Genomic DNA, 18543 nt, shown 5'->3' with positions numbered 1-18543 from the left:
GGAGTATATAATCTTGGATTTCAAATTAAGGATTGATTTCATGGAGATGCTGTAGCCACTTGGGGGCTGTTGTTAAAGCCTATTTTAATGACCATTCTGTCTGCTTTGGCTGTTCTGGTACATTGTTTCTTGAAAGTTTGATTGAATGGATTTATAGTTAATGCTACAAATCCAAGGCCAGTGGAAGGTTTGCAGGTTAGTATTCTTTTGGAGTTCGAATACACTCTGGTGTATTTTATGTGGAATGGTAAGGTTTTGTTTCCCCCGTGATTTGCAGAACATGAAAACACAAGAGTCCAACAAGATACTTGAATTAGTGGAATTATTTCAAATACATCTGGAAATGCAAATGTTAGTAATCTTAAATAGTGACATTGTATGCATATGTTGTTATTACTGGTCAGAGGTAAACAATGCTTGGGATAACTGCAGAAGTGTGGATTCACTTTAATTTTTGTTGTATTTCTTGGGAGCACAGTCTCCATGATGCTTTTTTTTTTTTGTTTACCCTAGCTTTTGTTGACAAGAGCAAAGCCTTGCTTTTAGCCTGGGATTCTTTGCTATTTTCAAGGCTTTTTTATGTCTTACAGTTTGTATTTCTTTAATAATTCTGCAGTACTGTCTGTGTTGCTGAACCAGCGGCTGAAACAAGTTCAGAGGCCATGACCATCTAATTTTCTGTGAAATAAGTAATATAAAATAACAGTTTTCTTAAAATCTTATTTTGCCCTGAAGATAAAAGTTGTTTCACAATGCATTTAAATAGCAACATCAGCATAGTAGTTTCTCAGCTTGGTAGGAGAAGTCAGAGTATATATCATTGCCTGGAAGTTTTTGCAAAATAAGGTATTGTCTTATTAAGACTCAGAAATGTGGTGCACAATTGTTGCATGAAATGAGGCATTGTTGCATAAGAATCTGTAGCTTTGGACTATTTGATCATTCCAGGACCTGTCTAAATGAGAAGTGGTAGGAATTATCTAAGATGTAAGAGAATTTTCCTTATGTAGGGAAGCATTCTGCTTACTACTGGTTGGGAAAGAAATGGAATGTTTCAGCTTTTTATCTGTGGTCAGGAGAGCACTTTTTAGATGTACTATAATCACTACAGCTTCTTTGTAGACTTTGCAAAGAACTGAATTTGGGGTAGAAAAGTGCTATTTCATATTCTTCCTTGCTTCATGTTTCTCTTGGCGTAAGTGTGCAAGTGCAAATGGCAGCCAGAATTGGCACTGAGTAGTGTTTGAGAAGTACACTTTATTTATACAACTCTGGCAATAAAAACTGTAGAACTCTCAAACATTCTAATTCCTAATTAGCATCTAACCATATTAAACATTAAATAAACTCATAATTAAGGACTGTGCATTCCAATATAGAAAAAAAGTATTATTTGTTGAAAACTGAGCATGTGAAGAGGGGTTGGTGGGCTTCTTTTAAATCTGGTGGATATTTTTGAGCCAGAAAAGACACACCTGTTTTCAAACATGTTAATGAACTTTAGAAAGATGAGCAGAGTATGACTTTCTTGTAATATTTTTGAGATTTGTGACTATTATTTCTGAAATTGAATCAGAAAATCTAAAAAAATCCTTTCATAGGGTTCTGTGTGACAAATGTGTTTCTTATCTTGACCTCTCATGTATTTCTCATCTTGTATACTTTCTGAAATTCCTGATTTGCTAAAAGAAATAAAATTTGATGTGTAGAATGAGAGTTGTCTCAAACATGTATTGTAAATGCTGAATTCTTCCAAACTGGTGTTCTAAAAAAAAAAAGTTTAGAAACGAATCATTGAATAGAAAAATTGAATAGAATAAGCAGACATGTTTGCAAAAAAAGAAGAAGAAACTATAGTATGAAGTATGAAGATTTCAAACATATTAATTATTTTCCAATTATGTTTACACTATAATGGGAACGTACTGTTAGTTCCAGATGTACACTTGTTCTGAGGTTTCCTAGATTCTTGTTTTGATTTGCTGGTAGTGAACACAGCTGAATTCACTGAGATTTCCTAATAAGAACCTAGTGTTCTGTAAATTCAGGAAACTGCTGACTTTTATGAGAGGTAAACTGTGTTGGTAGATGTCATTTCTTTTCCATTTCTACTTGAGTGATACAAGATCAGTTGTGTGATTAGCAGTGTATTATTCACTCCATAATGTGCACCAGCAAGACCATATGCTGTATTACCACAGAGAATTCCACATACATGTAAACATTTTTCAATGCAGAGTGTCTTTTTCTTCAAAAATATCTTGAAACCTTCAAAAAACAATGAAGATCAGTCTTGGCCTGCTGGAAGCATTATATTTATTGGTATGGATGCCTCTTGTTAGTTTGGTTTATCTGTTGCAATCCCAGGAGACTGTTCAGAAATTCACAGGGCTCAGACAAATGCCTTTTTCCCCCTTCCAAGACCTCCCAGGTGGTGATGCTGAGACCAGAGTCTAACCTGTTTGCATTTTATTGGGATAAAGACTTAGTTAGCAGCTACCCATGTTGCATACAATATTAGCCAAAATATTAGACAGACTCTGCCTTCTGCTCAGCTTGCAGATGGATGTACATCCCTTATGCCAGTGTATGGGCCATTGCTGAAGTTCTAGCTAAGCTGTATTTTAATCAAGCAAAAATTTAGATGATTTTCTAGCAGTTTTATGTACATAGTGTCAGATCACAGCAGCATGTGCGAGCCAGCCTGACATCCAGACTATAATTTGGTAATTCACTTTGGCATGATCTCAACTGTGTGTAACTCTCTTGTTACTCATCAACCAAGTTTCTATCAACCAGCAAGATCATATCTAGTCCTCAGAAAAACAGGTTCCCAAAATGAAGATATTAGATATGGGTGACAGGATTCTTGACATCTGGGAAGAAAAGGAATAGCTATCTTCTGAATTGGACCAGGAAAAGGTTGTACTAAATCTTTTTGAGAAATGGCTTCAGGACAAGGAAGAGGGTGGAGATGTCTGACTTCCCTTCTGGCTTTGGGGAACTGGACTTCGGCTATAAATCTCTTGCTTTCATCTGCTATGGAGCTGAAAGGAAGGAAGGGATCAAAAGTGAAAGTGCAGTCATAGATCAGGTGATTTTGGAGGATCAGTTTAGGGGGCACTTCCTTGTCAAAGGAGAGAACTGACTTAGGTGTCTCAGTGTGCATGAAAGGAAGAACAAGATGTGCAGTAAAATGAAAAATACTGTCAGTGACCAGTGAAATGCAGAAAAGGTGATTGAGATACAGAACAAGCTGAGGAAAGGTTATCAGATACAGAACAAGCTGAGGAAAGGTTATCTTGCTCTTCTCTTGGAAGAAGTTTTCTGATAGGATACAGAGAAAAAAATAATTATACATAATTATATGGCGAAAGGGTTAAGATTATCCCAAGATGTGTCAGCATATTCATCATGTATGAGAAGGTTATGAAGATCCATATTTCTTCAATGCAATAATTTTTGTATGTGTTTACTTCTGAATTCATGTTTTCTTTAAGGAAAGAAACCAGGGATGCTCTTTTAGGCAGACTGATGCCCCTTGGGATCAGATGAATGAAGAAGGGAATAGTTTGGTCAGTTGTGAAAGGAAAATAGCAGTAGAATGGAAAGTATTGCAGATGTTGTGGTCCATCTATTCCCCTGTATTTATAGGCATGATAATATGAAGTCAGCTTTGAAAGTCTCTAGGTACAGTAGGGAGAAAGAATTTATCTGACCCTGGCTGATGCTCTCACTGCTGGTGGTGATTCATCCAGTCCTGCAGGCAAGATGGGAGAAACAGGTGGTGCCTCAGCTGGTGAATCAATGGAGAGAGAAGAAGAGTCTTTTGTTCAGTAGCAGAAGCCAGCCTGAGCAGCTACTGCCACTGGTTCTGGCACAGGTTAATAGGAAGAGGAGGGTGAGTACACAGTGTTTGCCACAGCTGCTATTGCTGCTGGAGTCTTCTCTATTGAATATTTTTTTTTTTTTTGTGGCAGAATCAAACAAAAGTGCTTCAACAAAACTGGCTTGGTGTTCTTCTGGGACTTTGAGTCTGATGTGCATCAATTATAGTGTGCAAGACTGCTGTGCAAAATGCTACCTCAATGTCTGCCAGCTGAATTAGCCATGATGCATTTGGCTAGTCACCTTACAATAGTAAACAGGTTTTTTTCCCATGTTTAGGTCTCCATGTTCTCTCTAGGATCACTTGGAATATTGTGAAAAGACCAAAATATTTTCCACCATTCAGATAACTACAGATACACTAGGAATGTAAAGAGAAAACAGAAACGACAAGTGTTTAAGCTTTGTGTTTCTAAATTTTTGAAGACATGCCTATTATCACAGATGCAAAAATTTTATATGAAAATATGAACATTTTCCATGTGAGTTTCTTTTAGGATTTTGTCTTTTGATACTGTGCAAAATAAAATTGTATTAATTTTTAATGTGCATAACATCTTGCTAGATTTATTCAGCAGTCTTCGATATGATAGGTTGGGCACCTCAGTTAAAGTAGTGTTCCTAAAGCGAAAATGTACAGGGAATGACCTTATTAAAAATATATATGTTGTTGCAATCCACCTTGGTTTTGTTCATGACAGTATAGATTTGAGAGTAGAAACAGTGTTAAAAGAAGTCTGAGGGGAAAAAATTAGTAACTGTATAAAAATTCTTTTTTCAAATAAAATACAGTATTTATTTCTAGGCTCACAAAAGTAGGAGGATTGCTTTCAGAAAGATAGTTAAATATATTTTGTGATCCAGGTGCTCTGACATAATTTAAGGACTTAACGTTTTATCTGTCAAGAAGGCAAAAAGTTTTTGTGCTCTGGGAGTCTTCTGCAGGCAAACTTCTTTGTTTTCCCTGATTTCATTCCAGATGTCAGAGAAGTCATTTGTACTGCTGGCAGCTCCTTATGCCATCTGTAGCAGTGGTAGGGTTTTTGGGAGGTTTTTTCTTCTCTTTTCTTTCTCTTTTTTTTTCTTTTTTTTTTTTTTTTTTGTTAACAACACACAGAGCAACTATGGAGGGAAAAAACCCCCATCAAACAGTCAACAATGCTACTCTTATTTTGATAAGACCAGAAATCCCTGTAACAGGAACCCAGTGTGTGTTCTGTGTGAAAAACACTGCCTCACCAAACGACAGCAGATCAGCACACAGGCAAACACATTAGTGTTTATTTTGCATAATAAACAGATTCTTTTATAATTCTTTGAATTTTCAGTGTTTTATGCTTTAATTTTCACTCCCAGTATTTTCTGTACTGTGTTACTGCAATGTCAGGCAAAGGGTCAAAGAGAACAGGGAGTCGTACAGAAAGCATGTGACAATAGTTTGCAGGTAATAAGCACACAACCATGAAAAAAGGATGTAATTATCTTAGTTCATATTATTAGCAAGGAATCTTCTCCAAATGATCTGTCCAATTCGTTTGTCAAAGGTAGAGGTAAATTACTCTCCTCCTTACCAGTGTGGTACAGGGAACCTGAGTCACAGCCAGAAATAGAGGCTTTTATGTCCCCAGTAGGACCTGAGTGGAATTAGGGAACTTTAGCACTAAACTATTATCTTATAGACATTATGTGTTGCCACTTCCCTATTCCAGAAGTCTCAGTTGGTACCTCATCTTTTGGACTACAAGTTCGTCAAACTTCTAAAGATCATCAGATTTCTTAAGATGTAACTCTTTATGTTTATAATTTTGTCAGCGTTTTGGGGCATTTCTTCTCCAAAGTAGGTATACACTGATCATGTAGATGCCATTTTGTGTTATTGAGGTTTCCAGAAGGATGCTTTAGGAAGTTTAGGTTTGGAATTTGAATGCCAGCTTTGTGGAGGCAGGGGTTGTGGCACTCTGAGTGACTCAAGGATATTCCTAGAATGACAGAATTTTCCATAGACAGTTCCAAAAACTGGGTGGTGTTTTTTGAATGTAAATAACAAATGTCCTCTTTTGTTTTTGCTTTTCATCTGATCTTTAAAATTTAGACTGCTCTTTGTGGTATCCAGCCAACTTGCTGCTCTGAAATGTTGCATGGAGATGTCTTAAAAGAGAAATCATCAATAGTCTCTGGTTGGCAGAGAGTGCCAGGGGCAAGTGCTGCAAGGTTGAATCCCTGTACTATAGCAATGTAGCTAGAATGTTGGTGGTATAAGATGAAAATCTGGAAAATTATGATCTAACTACATGTCCTTGCTGTTATTTGAGAAAACTAAGAATTGAAAAGAAGTTAAGGGAAACTCTGGAATCCACTTGAAAAGCCTTGAGAAAGTTGAGGATTGCTGTCTAGGTGGCAACGGTCTGTGATCCAGAGATATGTTATTCTCTGTGTTTGATGTTGTGCTGTGAAACATCTACTCTAGAGTAGATGAATACTGAAGTAACTTCAGCAAGGTGTGCTGTGTACTCCAGGAAGCAGAGAGGAGTCGTGATTTACTGTTGTGTGTTTGAGCTGATTTTTTGCTTTGATGGTTTTGTTGTTGTTTTGTTTGTTTGGTTTTTTTTTTTTTTTTGCAAGCATGGGAAGCATGTATGACAATTGATTCCTACAGTGGTTTGCTCAGTCTAGGAGCAGGGTCTATTCTGCTACATCCTTGCAATTTGTAATTGCTATGCTCCTTAATGTAATGTGGTGGGCAGGAATGAGTATGGACTTGGAGCAGCACACCTGAAGTAATGGTAGAATTTTTAGAAGCAACTCAGTGCTATTTCAGTGGAGTTTCTGACTTCTTGTTTTTGTGTGCCCAGTTAATTAGTGAGCCATAAATTGGCTGAGATGTCCATTTTACTTTCATTTTTTAATAGATGTGTTTTTTCTGTGGTTAATGGTAGTTTATATAGTGTTTAATCAAAAGCTACTATAATTTTTTGCCCCATATTTATCTGCCCATTGTTATACATTCTGCTTTTAAGGTCTAATTTCTGTGTTGGGATCCTCTTCAAACTTGTGTCTACAAATGACCTGCTCTTTTCTTTGTTTACTAATTTTTGAAGAACTTTGTGGTTGTTCTCAGTTGATGCTCAGATAACTCTGGAGATTTTTTGAACAGTCAACTCTCTCTCTGTGTTGTGTTCATAAAAGTTTAGAGACATTTATATTTTTGCAATCACAGTGCTGGATTGAGGTTATTTTACATTGTAAAAACTAATTACTTCTCCATCCTCCTGCGTAATGACATCTGTTGGTTCTCCCTTGCAAAGTCCCAGTGCAGAGGTGGTGTGTGTATGGAGTGAGCGGTGTCTCTGTGTTACAGGAAGGGAAGTTGGGAAGAGGATTTGCATCATGGAAACCTGGGTTTCATCACTGCTTTGCATTACTCACTCCTCAGCAAGTGAAGTGCACCAAGGATTGGTCCTGGTGGCATGTGAATGGAGGTAGACACCTCCATCCCTACCTGCACTCCCTTGAATTCTCTTACACCACTCTTCTAGAAAATGTGAGATTATTCCAATTATTTGGCAGTATGTGTAGTTTTGTAGGACTCTTTTGTAAGTGTACTGAAAGATTCATATGGTCACATCCATTGATCTTTGGGACCTGGTGTTACGATATTTTTCAGGAAGCAAATCTGCTTTGGTAAGGGACAGCAATGGTGCTCTAAGCAACCTGGCCTAGAGAAAGGTGTTCCCTGCCCATGGCAAGGGGGTTGGAACTAGATGATCTTTAAGGTCCCTTTCAACTCATGCCATTCTATGAACTTGTGAACTGCTATGAACTATGAACTTGTCGCAAATCTTGGGAAAAAAAACTGGCATTGCAATTGGACTATCGTTGCAGTATGAGTACAGCACAATATTACATAGGCTTGCACGAAGTACTGGAAGGGACTGAAGTTATACCAGGCCTCCCTGCCTTAATTAGTGACTTGTGTCTGGTTTCTGCAAGAGTTGAATTTTCCTGGATTTAGTTTCTGATAACCTCTGTAGATGTGACATCTGGGTCAGTGTTGCTTGGACAACTGTTTATTGCAGCTGATATATACTCGTCTCGACCTAATGACTCTTGACTAGTGTCTGGGATCACTTGAGAATAACTAATGCCTCAGCTCTCAGATCCTTCTCAGTTTCCCCTTCAGCCAACTTAATGTTCACCTTCCTTCACAGTTATAGGAAATGAAGATGATCTGAGATAACATGAGTGCAGATGAGCAGTATGTTTGGTCTATGGGGAAGTAATGTGAACAGAGAGAAATTGCAGATAGCAAAAATAGACATTACTTTCAGAGGTAGTTCTTGCAATTCTTTTTTCCTTGGGATTTTAAAGCATATTTAATGCTGTTGGATGGTTTACTGAAAACTTCCAAAAATTAACTTAGTCATACAGGCTTTCACTCTATGTGGCATTGGTTGAACAGTGTACAGGCAATGCACACAGCAAATTTTCCATAACCCCTGTGGATATTCCTAGCAAGGAACAATATAAAAGGCTGTCGTGTACTAACAGTTAACTGTTGCAAATGAGTTAATGACATTTTGTAGCACCAATAAAACATTAGAAAGAAAGCGCAAATAGCCAGGAAAAAGAGGAGTTTAATGAAGTAGAAAATCTACATAATTGTAGAAAGTGATAGGAAATATATAGTATGCTGGCAGTATTCCAAACTTAATTCAGTTTATGTCCTGGATAACTAGATTTGACTCTTTGGTAATAAAAATGTGTAATGCCAGTTACATAGTCCTCTTCAGCAGAGAAAGGATTGCTGCTTGGGAATGAAAATTTTAAGTCCCAGCAGAGAGAAAAAAGGGTTGCTGTGACTTCTATCTTTCCACACAGGGATTATTTATTGCCTCTTTTATGGAATTTGCACCACGCCAGAATTTAGATGAGCTCATGTACAGTGTACAATGCACAGTGACTTGGAGCTAAATGGTTATGAAAGACATGACATTTGTGCACTTGTGGTGCCAGGTTTTAATGACTGAAGAGTATGTGTGTCTGTGTGAAGAATCATCAGTGTAAGATTTTAGTCTACAGTTTTCCAGAACATACCCATGTCTTTGTAATGAGATGAGTTAATAAAAATTCTTTTCTTTGTACCTGAAATATTTGTTTCTTTTGGAATGATGTGCTGTACATACCTTCTTTTTTGTCCAGTTCTTGAATGTGAAATAAAATAAAACTTATTATTTTGGTATTTCATTAGTAGTATTACTAAATTCTCATTTGATCTCCAGGGATTAGGTTCTTGGGGAGGGAAGAGGGAATAGTTTTCATTAAGCAAAACCAGGTGCAGCTGACTCTTGTTTAAGCCTATTTACTTTATATTAGGTTTGATTATTAATACATCTGACATCTGACTTGCAGTTGCTATGGTAAAAGTTACATTTCATAATAACATCTCCTGATTAGTTTTAACTTAGAAATTAACAGCTTATTTTGGCTTGTCTGGTACCCAATTTGTAAAGTGCTAGGGTGAGATTTTGAAAATTAATACATTTTGCTCTTGCTTGATTTGTAATATGAGTGCAGGGTGGAAGTGATACTTCAGAGCGTGTTTGGTTTCTCAGCTTCATTAATATTTCACTGTTTAACTCTTTTAAATACTGCATAGATAAGGTTTTTGTATCATGTTAGAATAACAGGGCTACTAAATGATTTATAAATAAAATATGTGGCTTAGATTCCAAATAATACTCTGATATGACTCTATAGCCAAAGTATAAGAAATCTGGTAAATAGATTAAAGCATAACATGCCAAAAATTGTGAGAGTCTTCCTGAAATGACTTTTTTTCTTATTTGTCTTGATTCATGCAGGCTTTTCTTCACCGAATGATCCAATGTGCTACAGCCAAAGTGGATAAAAATGTCACAGAAGAGACAGTTAAGGTTAGTTTCCTAATTACATATTTCTTCTGCTTTGTATCTGATGTTTTATTTACATATGTTTTATTCTTTTGCAGATGTTGTTTTCAAATATTGAAGATATTCTTGCAGTTCACAAAAACTTCCTGTCCCTGGTGGAGGAGTGTTTACAGCCAGAACCTAATGCACAGCATGAAGTTGGAACCTGCTTTCTGAATTATGTATGTTATCTTTTATTTCAGCCTTGTTTCATGCTTTTCCTGTATTTTTTGTCTTTATTAATTACTGTCATGATGATAAGTGTACATAGTCATGAAGACAAAATGTTACTTCGTTGCATAATGTAGAGTACTCTGAAGTAATTTCTTGGTTACTGTGATTTGCAAAATAAAAAGGAAAAAACAAGAGAGGGGAGGAGAATGAAGAAAGAACATATGAAATGGGGAAACCTTTGTTGTCATAATTTTTAGATTCACCAAATCAGCCCAGGCTGACACACTGAGCTCTGAAGCTTGGGTGATGCTGGTGCCTATGTGTGAGGTGGAGGTGCAAGGATCAGGGTTGCACGAAACAGGAAAAGTAGTAATATGCTATTTTTTTATTCCCCTTTGATACTATGGAAAAAATGTGAATATTTAATAAATATTTGCTTATGCTGGGTAAAAGACCCCCCTGGTTCTGGATTGCAAAGATATTTTACTTATGACAACTACAGTATGTCCACAAGTTTGCTTGTATGTCCTGTAGAAATTGATTTCTAGGAGTAATACTTTTCCTGTTGGAGCAAAACAATGATGTTAGTGTTACAGAGCTTTGCAAAATCAGGACAGATTAGTTTACTTTCAGTCGTAGGCCTAACAAAAAATCTAGGTTTCATTGTTATCTCTGGTTAGAGTCCCATTTCTTTGTTAAGCCTTTGTTTATTCATTGTGGGAGGAGAAAATTATTAATGGTTCATGGAAACATTTTGCAGAAGTTGAGTAACAATCAGTTTTTAAATCTGCAGAAGCACGGATCATATTTGAAAACAAGTGTTTGCAGACAAAATGGGTAATGATGTCAGCAAGTTAGCCACTCATTGTGCATTGTCTTCCTGTGATTTTTTATCCTGTATGTTTGCTATAGTCCAGCCTCTGAAATTTTTATCAAAAACCTTGTGAAGACTAATGTTAGGTCTTGCACATGGGAAAATATAATCCAGGAGTGCAGCACAGGCTGGGACCTACCTGTCTGGGGAGCAGCTCTGTGGAAAGAGACCTCAGACTCCTGATGGACCACAAGCTCAATGAGTGAATAGTGTGCTGCTGTGACCAAAAAAACCAAACAGATTAGCAAGATAAGGCCACAAAGATGCTCAAAGCACTGGGAAGCCTGCCATAAGCTGTCTGAGAGAACTCTGTTCAGACTTGAGAAAAGAAGGCTTCAGGGAGACTTTATGACCATGTTGTAGTGTTTAAAGAGTGGCTACAAAGATGGAGAGTCTCTATTTTACAGAGTCACATGGATAACATGAGGGGTGTAATGAGTACAAGTTACTCCTGGGGAAATTCCAGTTGGACCTAAGAGGAAAATTTTGCACAATAAGAACAATCAGCCATTGGAATAGTTTCCCAAGGGAAGTGGTGGATTCCCCAGCACTGGACACTTTTAAGATTGTCTTGACAGGGTGCTGGGACATCTTGTCTAGACTGTGCTTTTGCCAAGAGAGGTTGGACCAGAGTATCCTTGAGCCCCCTTTCAACCTGGTATTCTATGAATCTAAGACTGAAATTCCCAATTGCTGCTTCCAGACTGCTCATAAGTCTAATTTGAGGCTAGACCTCAAATAATAGACATAGGAAGAAGAGCTGACCTTCCAGAATGAAGACTATATTAGCTATTCAGCTTTGAAAAGTATTCATTCCATGCTTTATTAATTAAAACAAAATCAAAATGACAAGTGAAAAACAATGTCTTTTTTTGTTCCTGCAGAAAGAGAAATTCCGTATCTATGATGAATACTGTAGTAACCACGAGAAGGCACAGAAAGTTCTGCTTGACCTAAACAAAATAAGAACAGTGCGGACATTTCTTTTGGTAAATAAACATTGAACTGGTGTTCTAGCTTCATATTTTTTGTCTAGGCAGTGAACTGTTAGCACTATTACCTCCACCAATTAACAAGTACAAGCATGCCTGCAAGTGGGTAGCAGACAGTTTTAGCTGGGGATGGTTTCCAGGGCAAGGGAGTGCATACATCGTATTTTCGCTTCTGTCCTCAGATCTGTAGGTAATACAGCATTAGGCAGTGTGCCCTGAACATGCTGGCCAGAAGACAAGCCTGTGAATCTGTAGAAAGGAAAAACAGTAGGGTAATACAGGTGAGGAGGGACAGGTAAAGGAATTACAGAAAGGAAGCTGAAGGACTCATCAGAACTTGTGAAGAGAAGGTCCACATTCTGGTACTGTAGCCAGAACTGTTGCAGACAGAAAATGTTTCATTATGGGTCATAAATTATCAATGCTGATCTTAGATGCTGACTTAATATGAAGTCCAAAGAAACAGCTCCACAATTAGTCTTTCACTTAATAAGACAAATAAGGAAGGGGTTTTAAAATGTTAAGTATGACAGCCTTCATGGTTCTCCAAGAGCAAAACCAATTCACATGTAAATACTGAGTTTGATAATAGTTGTTAAAAGGATTCAGTGTGGAATGTTTTTTGTGTTTCCTCCATGGTTTCCTGTGGTAACAAGGTCAGCTTTGAAATGTTGAGCCTAATATATTGGAACTTAGATACCTGAGAAGGTGTCCATGGATATGCTATACAAATTTTGGAGTGGTCAGTTCTGATTATTATGTTTTAGGACTGGAAAGCAAATGATGCTGTCAGCAAAGCATCAGAGATGTTTTTGAAAAAAAGATTATGCCAATGCTGACAGTCTCTCATGTTTTATTTAATTTTATTAATTATTTTTAGCATGCATTAGGCTTTCACTACTACTGTTGACAGTTCTTGATGAAGTTGTCCAATTGTGGCTCAGTAATTTTTTGAAAGATACCATATCTGAATCCACAACTGCACTTACTTACAGCCAAGTTAATGAGCAGTGTGGAAATTTCCTTCTTGTGAGGGGTACTGGGTGACATGAAGCACCATCTTCCTTTTTGCTAAGAATCTCTTGCTCAGTCATGTTCCGTTCATAGTTAAAAACAGCTTCAAAGTTGTCCTATTTTTCCTCAGTAGCTGACACAGTATCCTTCACCTTGCCCCATACTGAGGAGCTTCATACACATGGTTCTTGTATTAGGAGCAGCATGGCCAGGCTCAAGAAGAAAGGGTGAATGCTGACTACAGAGACAAAAAGCAAAATACTCCAGACAAAGATTGCAAGGAGCTTGTTTTGTGAGAAAGGGAGCCAGGAGTGCAGTTGTGGCAGTTCATGATGTGTCAATTGTGTACCCCTGGGCACATGCAGAAGGCTTTCACATGTGTTTTGTGTTCCTAATAGATTTGGGACATGTCTCTAGGATTAAGTGACAGCAGTCTGACCAAGAGAACAAGACATCTGACTATATAATTTGAAAGTACAGTTAAAGCATTCTAGCCAGATAGAACAGGTCATTAGAGATGTGATTATCTATCAGTAATTGGGAGCTGAAACCAGACTTTTGAGCCTTTGAGTATAGAGACAGTTGTTACAGAAACCTATGCTCTGCATTACTGTTATCTTGCTTGGTCTTCATCAGTAAAGCTTATGCACTGGCAGGCTAAGTGAGATCCTTTAGGATAAAGGATCCTTTAGGATAAGACAGAAACTAGTTAGCCATAAGTATGAAGCAGAGACTTAAGGGTGGGTGTAGAGCTCCCCATAGCAGCACTGGTTATGGGGCATGTGTGTTGAGTTACGTGCTGAGGGGAACAGCCACTCAGTTGTGTAGACTCTGTTCCATCAACAATGTGTCTGCATCCAGATTTGTGGCCTGTGTCGACATACCATCTGGCTGTCTTAAACTACTTTTGTTTAGCATCCTCAGTTTAGACAACTTGCTCTTTGAAGCTGTAGATTATCTCATACCATTGCATCACAATTCCTTCTGATTTCTCCATAAAATAATTGTCATCATTGCTTTAGGTCTTTATGTACTTACACTTTAATTCCAGCAATTCCAAATATTTGCTGTGATGTCCCTTACAAATTTTCTTATCCCAAGCATCTGGTATTCTTTTCTCTCTCTCAGCTGCTTTTTCATGGAAGCTTCCGCCCAATATTTCATGTATTCTCTGCTTCCATAATTGGATGTCCTGTCAAAACTTTAATATTCTTTTGCCCATGACTTAAGGATATTTTATTCATTGCACATCATGTTTAAATATAGAAGCATGGAAACAGAACATGTTTTTTTTTCGGGTGTGTATTAGGATGGTCATGTTCAAACCTTCAATCCAACTTAATATAGCAAACACTTTTTAGAAAGAGCAGCACCTATAGTGGTTACCCTGAATTATTATTATTATTATTATTTGTTGAAGTCTAAAAGCATATTTTGAGCATTTTATTTACTGTCTTTTATTTTTAAACTTAAAAAGAAGCCCTCTCTTCATCAGACTGGATGAAGAAGGTACCTAGGTGAGAAACCTGCATAATGCCGTTGTGACTTCCTTGTCATATATGATGGTCAACGTACCCACTTGTGCATGTGTTCAAGCCTGTACTTTTGACAGTCTTGCAAACTTCCTTCCTTGCCTATATGTATATATGTATAGTTTAGCCAGTATTGATGTATACACATGGTCTTTATTTCTGCTAATTTTCTGGGGATTTTTCAATAATTTGTGAAACTGTTCACACTCCAGAACTGCATGCTCCTTGGAGGACGCAAGAACACAGATGTACCATTGGAAGGATATCTAGTAACACCAATACAGAGGATATGCAAGTATCCCCTTCTTCTAAAGGTACTTAAAAGATTTTTATTTAGGACTTTATACTTCTTATGTAAAACTGGTTGCTAAACATGTTTTTGAACTCCAGGAACCATCTCTCTATACAGTGAATTATCTCCTTGTTAAGATATTGGACCCAGACCTGCTCTCATTAAAGATGATGGCAAGTCTTCTGACATCAGTATTAAAAGAACTGAGGTGTTTGACTGGATCAAGATAATTAGCTCCATTCTGCATCTAGTTGTAAGGTTGCCTCTCCATTGTTGGACAGAAGTGAGCCATTTGAGAGAGGGTTTGACCATGTCCTTACTTAAAGTGCTTGGGATAGCAGAGTTTGTTGGTGACATGCTTTGATGATGCTAGTTCACCAACTGTAAGTGAAAAAATATTAATGAAAGTTTTTTGTAAGAAAAAGTGTAGAATAAGAGCTACTGTAGACAGTTTTATGCACAATTATATGCTTATTCCTATCATATTGTGACAGTTTAAAACAGTGAAGACCATTAAATGCAGTGGTAAACATTAGTTATTCAAACCTCTGAGACTAATTTACTATGTTAGGAAATAAAATAATACAGGAAAATAAGTATTTAAAACATTTTTGCTTAACAAATGAAGGACTAATATCATGTATTGTTCCAAACCATGTGAGGAAAGTCAGAGCAGATTCTGCTCTAGAAGCTACTTGAAACATGATTGGACAGTGTTTTTCACAATGCATGTTTGAGTTTAGGTCTGAAAGATTGCCAGTTGTGAGGCAAATGGCATAAATCTAAAATGAAACATGTTAAAATAAAGGTTGTTAAAATAAATTAAAGAATATAATAATTGCAATGATATGTGAGTCATCCCGGATATCTGTGGCTTTACAGTTCCCTTGGTCTATTTTAAAATTGCTTTTCTATTCTATTTTTTGAATGAAGGATCTGCAGACAAAACAGGGGAAAATGACTAATGAATTACTCTAGGGGGCAATGAAATGGATATATTTATGTTAAATAAATTCAAATACAGGGTGTGGTGGAGAGCTGCCTACACCTCAGGGTAGGCACTGAAGCTTGTCCTTAGTCAGTCCAGCTGTAAATGGGTTGTTGGTAGCTTGAGATGGCAAATCTCAAACGAATGCTGGCAACTCCACTTCTGTTGTTTAATATGGCTACCAGTACCAGGAACCATCCGAAATCAGTGACCTAAGCTATTGTTCACTGCTTTGCTCTATTGCACTAGATTAAACAAAAGTGTGGAGCTAAAGGAACATGGTTTTTACCCTGAGTTGCAGAAAAGGCAGGTGTTAATTTTGACATGAGTAAACTAACATTTTTAAGCAGAATTGTTATTCTTGCTGTTGAACAGTTCCATTCTGTAGAATCTTAAAAAAAAAAAAAAATCCAAACTAAAAAACCACTTCACCCCAAAGCCAAAGCTCAACATGAAGAAACATTGTTGGAGGAAATAATAGCTGAAATGCAAACTTTTTCCTAGGTCATGATTATTATTGTCCAGAATTAATTACTCTGGAGTTTTAGTGTCCTACTAAGATACAATGCTAGTGGGTTTATTACTTTTCCATGTAGTAAAATGAAGATCTGACTACTTTTTGGTCTTGCATGCTGATTGATTTAAGTCTTCTGTAATGTACATTTAAAGATCAAAGACAGGCTTTTTTCTTTTTTCCCCCCCCTTTTTTTTTTTTAAAATGTCTAAATAGGAGCTACTGAAGCGGACTCCAAGGAAGCACAGTGACTATGCAGCCCTAATGGAAGCCCTCCAGGCCATGAAAGCTGTCTGTTCCAACATAAATGAAGCCAAGAGACAAATGGAAAAATTAGAGTTTTTGGAAGAATGGCAGTCTCATGTTGAAGGATGGGAGGTACTGTCATAAGATTTATTGCTTTGTATGTTGAGGAGGGAGTAACAGTTTTCAATAAGTATGTATTGCACTGTTTTTTTGATCCGAAGGCACTAGCAACTCCTCAGTTCTATGAAATCACAGCTTTTATTTGAGATCTGCTTTGTAAATTCCATGTTGTCCATGACTGAGCGCTGCTGTATAAAACAACAGACTTCCAGGAAAGAGGGCAATTATTTAGCATTTAACTTAGAGTATTGATCATCTACACGAACATGTATGTGTGCTAATTTAACTGCTGATCTCATTTTACTGCTCTCTATGCCTGTGTATGCATTTTGTCTGGTTGAAAGAAAAATTATTTATTGTTGATTAAGCTCTGAATCCCTAATTTTTTGTCAGCTTGTAGGTAGTCCCTTAGAGCTAAGGGACTTAGAGCTAAGGGAGAGCTAAGCTAATATAAACATGTTCAATAGGCTCTGAGTAAGACTTGTGGGTCTTTTTAATACTTTGCAAATAGAAGAACTTTAATGCTTCAACAGAGTTTTGTAACATAACCACATAGGTCTGTTTCTGAATTAGAATTTTCAGTAGTACTCAGTCGAGCCACCTTTTCCCCTAGAAAACACGATCAAGTAGCTGTAGTGACAAAATCTTCCTTTTGTATTATTCTGAGGACTATAATCACTTCACACAGAAAGATAGGTACAGATAAGAGTATGTCTTTAAATTGCTTTAGGTGTTTTGTATTGAACTGTCTGATCTATCTGCACTGGGGTGGGAGGGAAACACAAGTGAGGTTCCAGCAGAAGAAATATAAAGCAAGAAATGTAACCATATTAGAAACTGACTTTTTAAAAAATAATGCACAGGGGCTTTTTAAGACACAGATTTCAACATGGAAATAGTTATTTGCTTTTTTGAATACTTTACTTGAATATGCTACTTCTTTTCCTAAGAAAGCTGCTGAAGAACTAGAGGAGGAGGTTTAATCTCTTTAAGCTTTGTGGAAGGCTTGCAGACTGGAAAAGGTAGCAATAAAGTTGTATTTTTGCATGTTAGCCTGGTAGCTGAAAGATTAGGTCTCCTTCTATATAGTGGGAAATAGTCTTTGTATAGTGCAGAAAAAAGATGGGGTTAGGGACACTAATGGGACACTGAATCAGAGAAAGTCTTGAGAAAGACCTGTCTGAACTTTAACTGATTGAGTTCCCCAAGAAGTCAAATAAAAATTAGAATATTGACTAGACGAGTCAATTTTTTAAGTTGATATTTATACTAACAGATAAAAAAGCAGAAACAAGAAATAATTTCTACACAGCATTTTTTCCTCCCTGTAGAGAGGGAGGTGGACCTCCTGCTTACTACACCTGCTGTTTCTTGAACTTGCTGTGCCTAAGAAGGATGTGCTCTGCTTCTGCAGCAGTGGAATAGGCCTCCCTCTGCCATCCAGAAGGATTCAGCAGAGCAAGCCACTATTTGAAAGGAGCATAGAAAGTGCACTGAACAAAGACGCCCCAAATACTGCCCATGATGCTGCAAAATTATTTCCTGTCTACTCCAAGTGAGATCTCCTGATAACAGACTTATGCAAACCTTTGGTTTGTTGTTAATTGAGTAGTGTGGGAAGATTCGGTTCATTCTAAACATGGATTAAGTGACTGATTTTACTTTAATCAAAATTCTTCATGTTTCTTCGGTGCATTGTGTGATTTGATATGTTTCACTCAAGGTGTTGTTTCCTTTTCTTGTGTAGCAGTATTTTCAAGAACTGCTTTTCAATTTCTGGCAAAATATCTCGTACTGCAGTTCAGAATGCTGTAATCTTTGGTACAGGATGGTCACTATGAAATTCCACAAAACTTCACTGTGTCTCATGGAAAGGAATTTTAGCAAGTACGAAAGCTGTATCGTGGGTGGTCTGTATTCAGACAAACCTCTCTGCATTTATTTGTAACACTCAATTTGAA

At 37.2% G+C, this 18543-nt stretch overlaps 1 protein-coding gene across 1 annotated transcript in view; it reads left to right on the top strand.

Annotated features, from left to right (window-relative positions):
* The first annotated feature begins 2974 nt into the window (after positions 1–2974).
* PREX2 (phosphatidylinositol-3,4,5-trisphosphate-dependent Rac exchange factor 2) overlaps positions 2975–18543 on the top strand; it is a 126905-nt gene continuing 111336 nt past the window's right edge. Inside the window, exons 1-6 of the mRNA XM_009076873.1 lie at positions 2975–3094; positions 9750–9821; positions 9896–10018; positions 11769–11873; positions 14635–14736; positions 16433–16594. Coding sequence (XP_009075121.1) covers positions 2975–3094; positions 9750–9821; positions 9896–10018; positions 11769–11873; positions 14635–14736; positions 16433–16594 — 684 coding nt within the window. The remainder of the gene's footprint in view (positions 3095–9749; positions 9822–9895; positions 10019–11768; positions 11874–14634; positions 14737–16432; positions 16595–18543) is intronic.

This window comes from Acanthisitta chloris, unplaced genomic scaffold (genome assembly GCF_000695815.1).
Source record: "Acanthisitta chloris isolate BGI_N310 unplaced genomic scaffold, ASM69581v1 scaffold1076, whole genome shotgun sequence".
Lineage (NCBI taxonomy): Eukaryota > Metazoa > Chordata > Aves > Passeriformes > Acanthisittidae > Acanthisitta > Acanthisitta chloris.
This window is presented reverse-complemented; position numbering and strand designations above follow the sequence as displayed.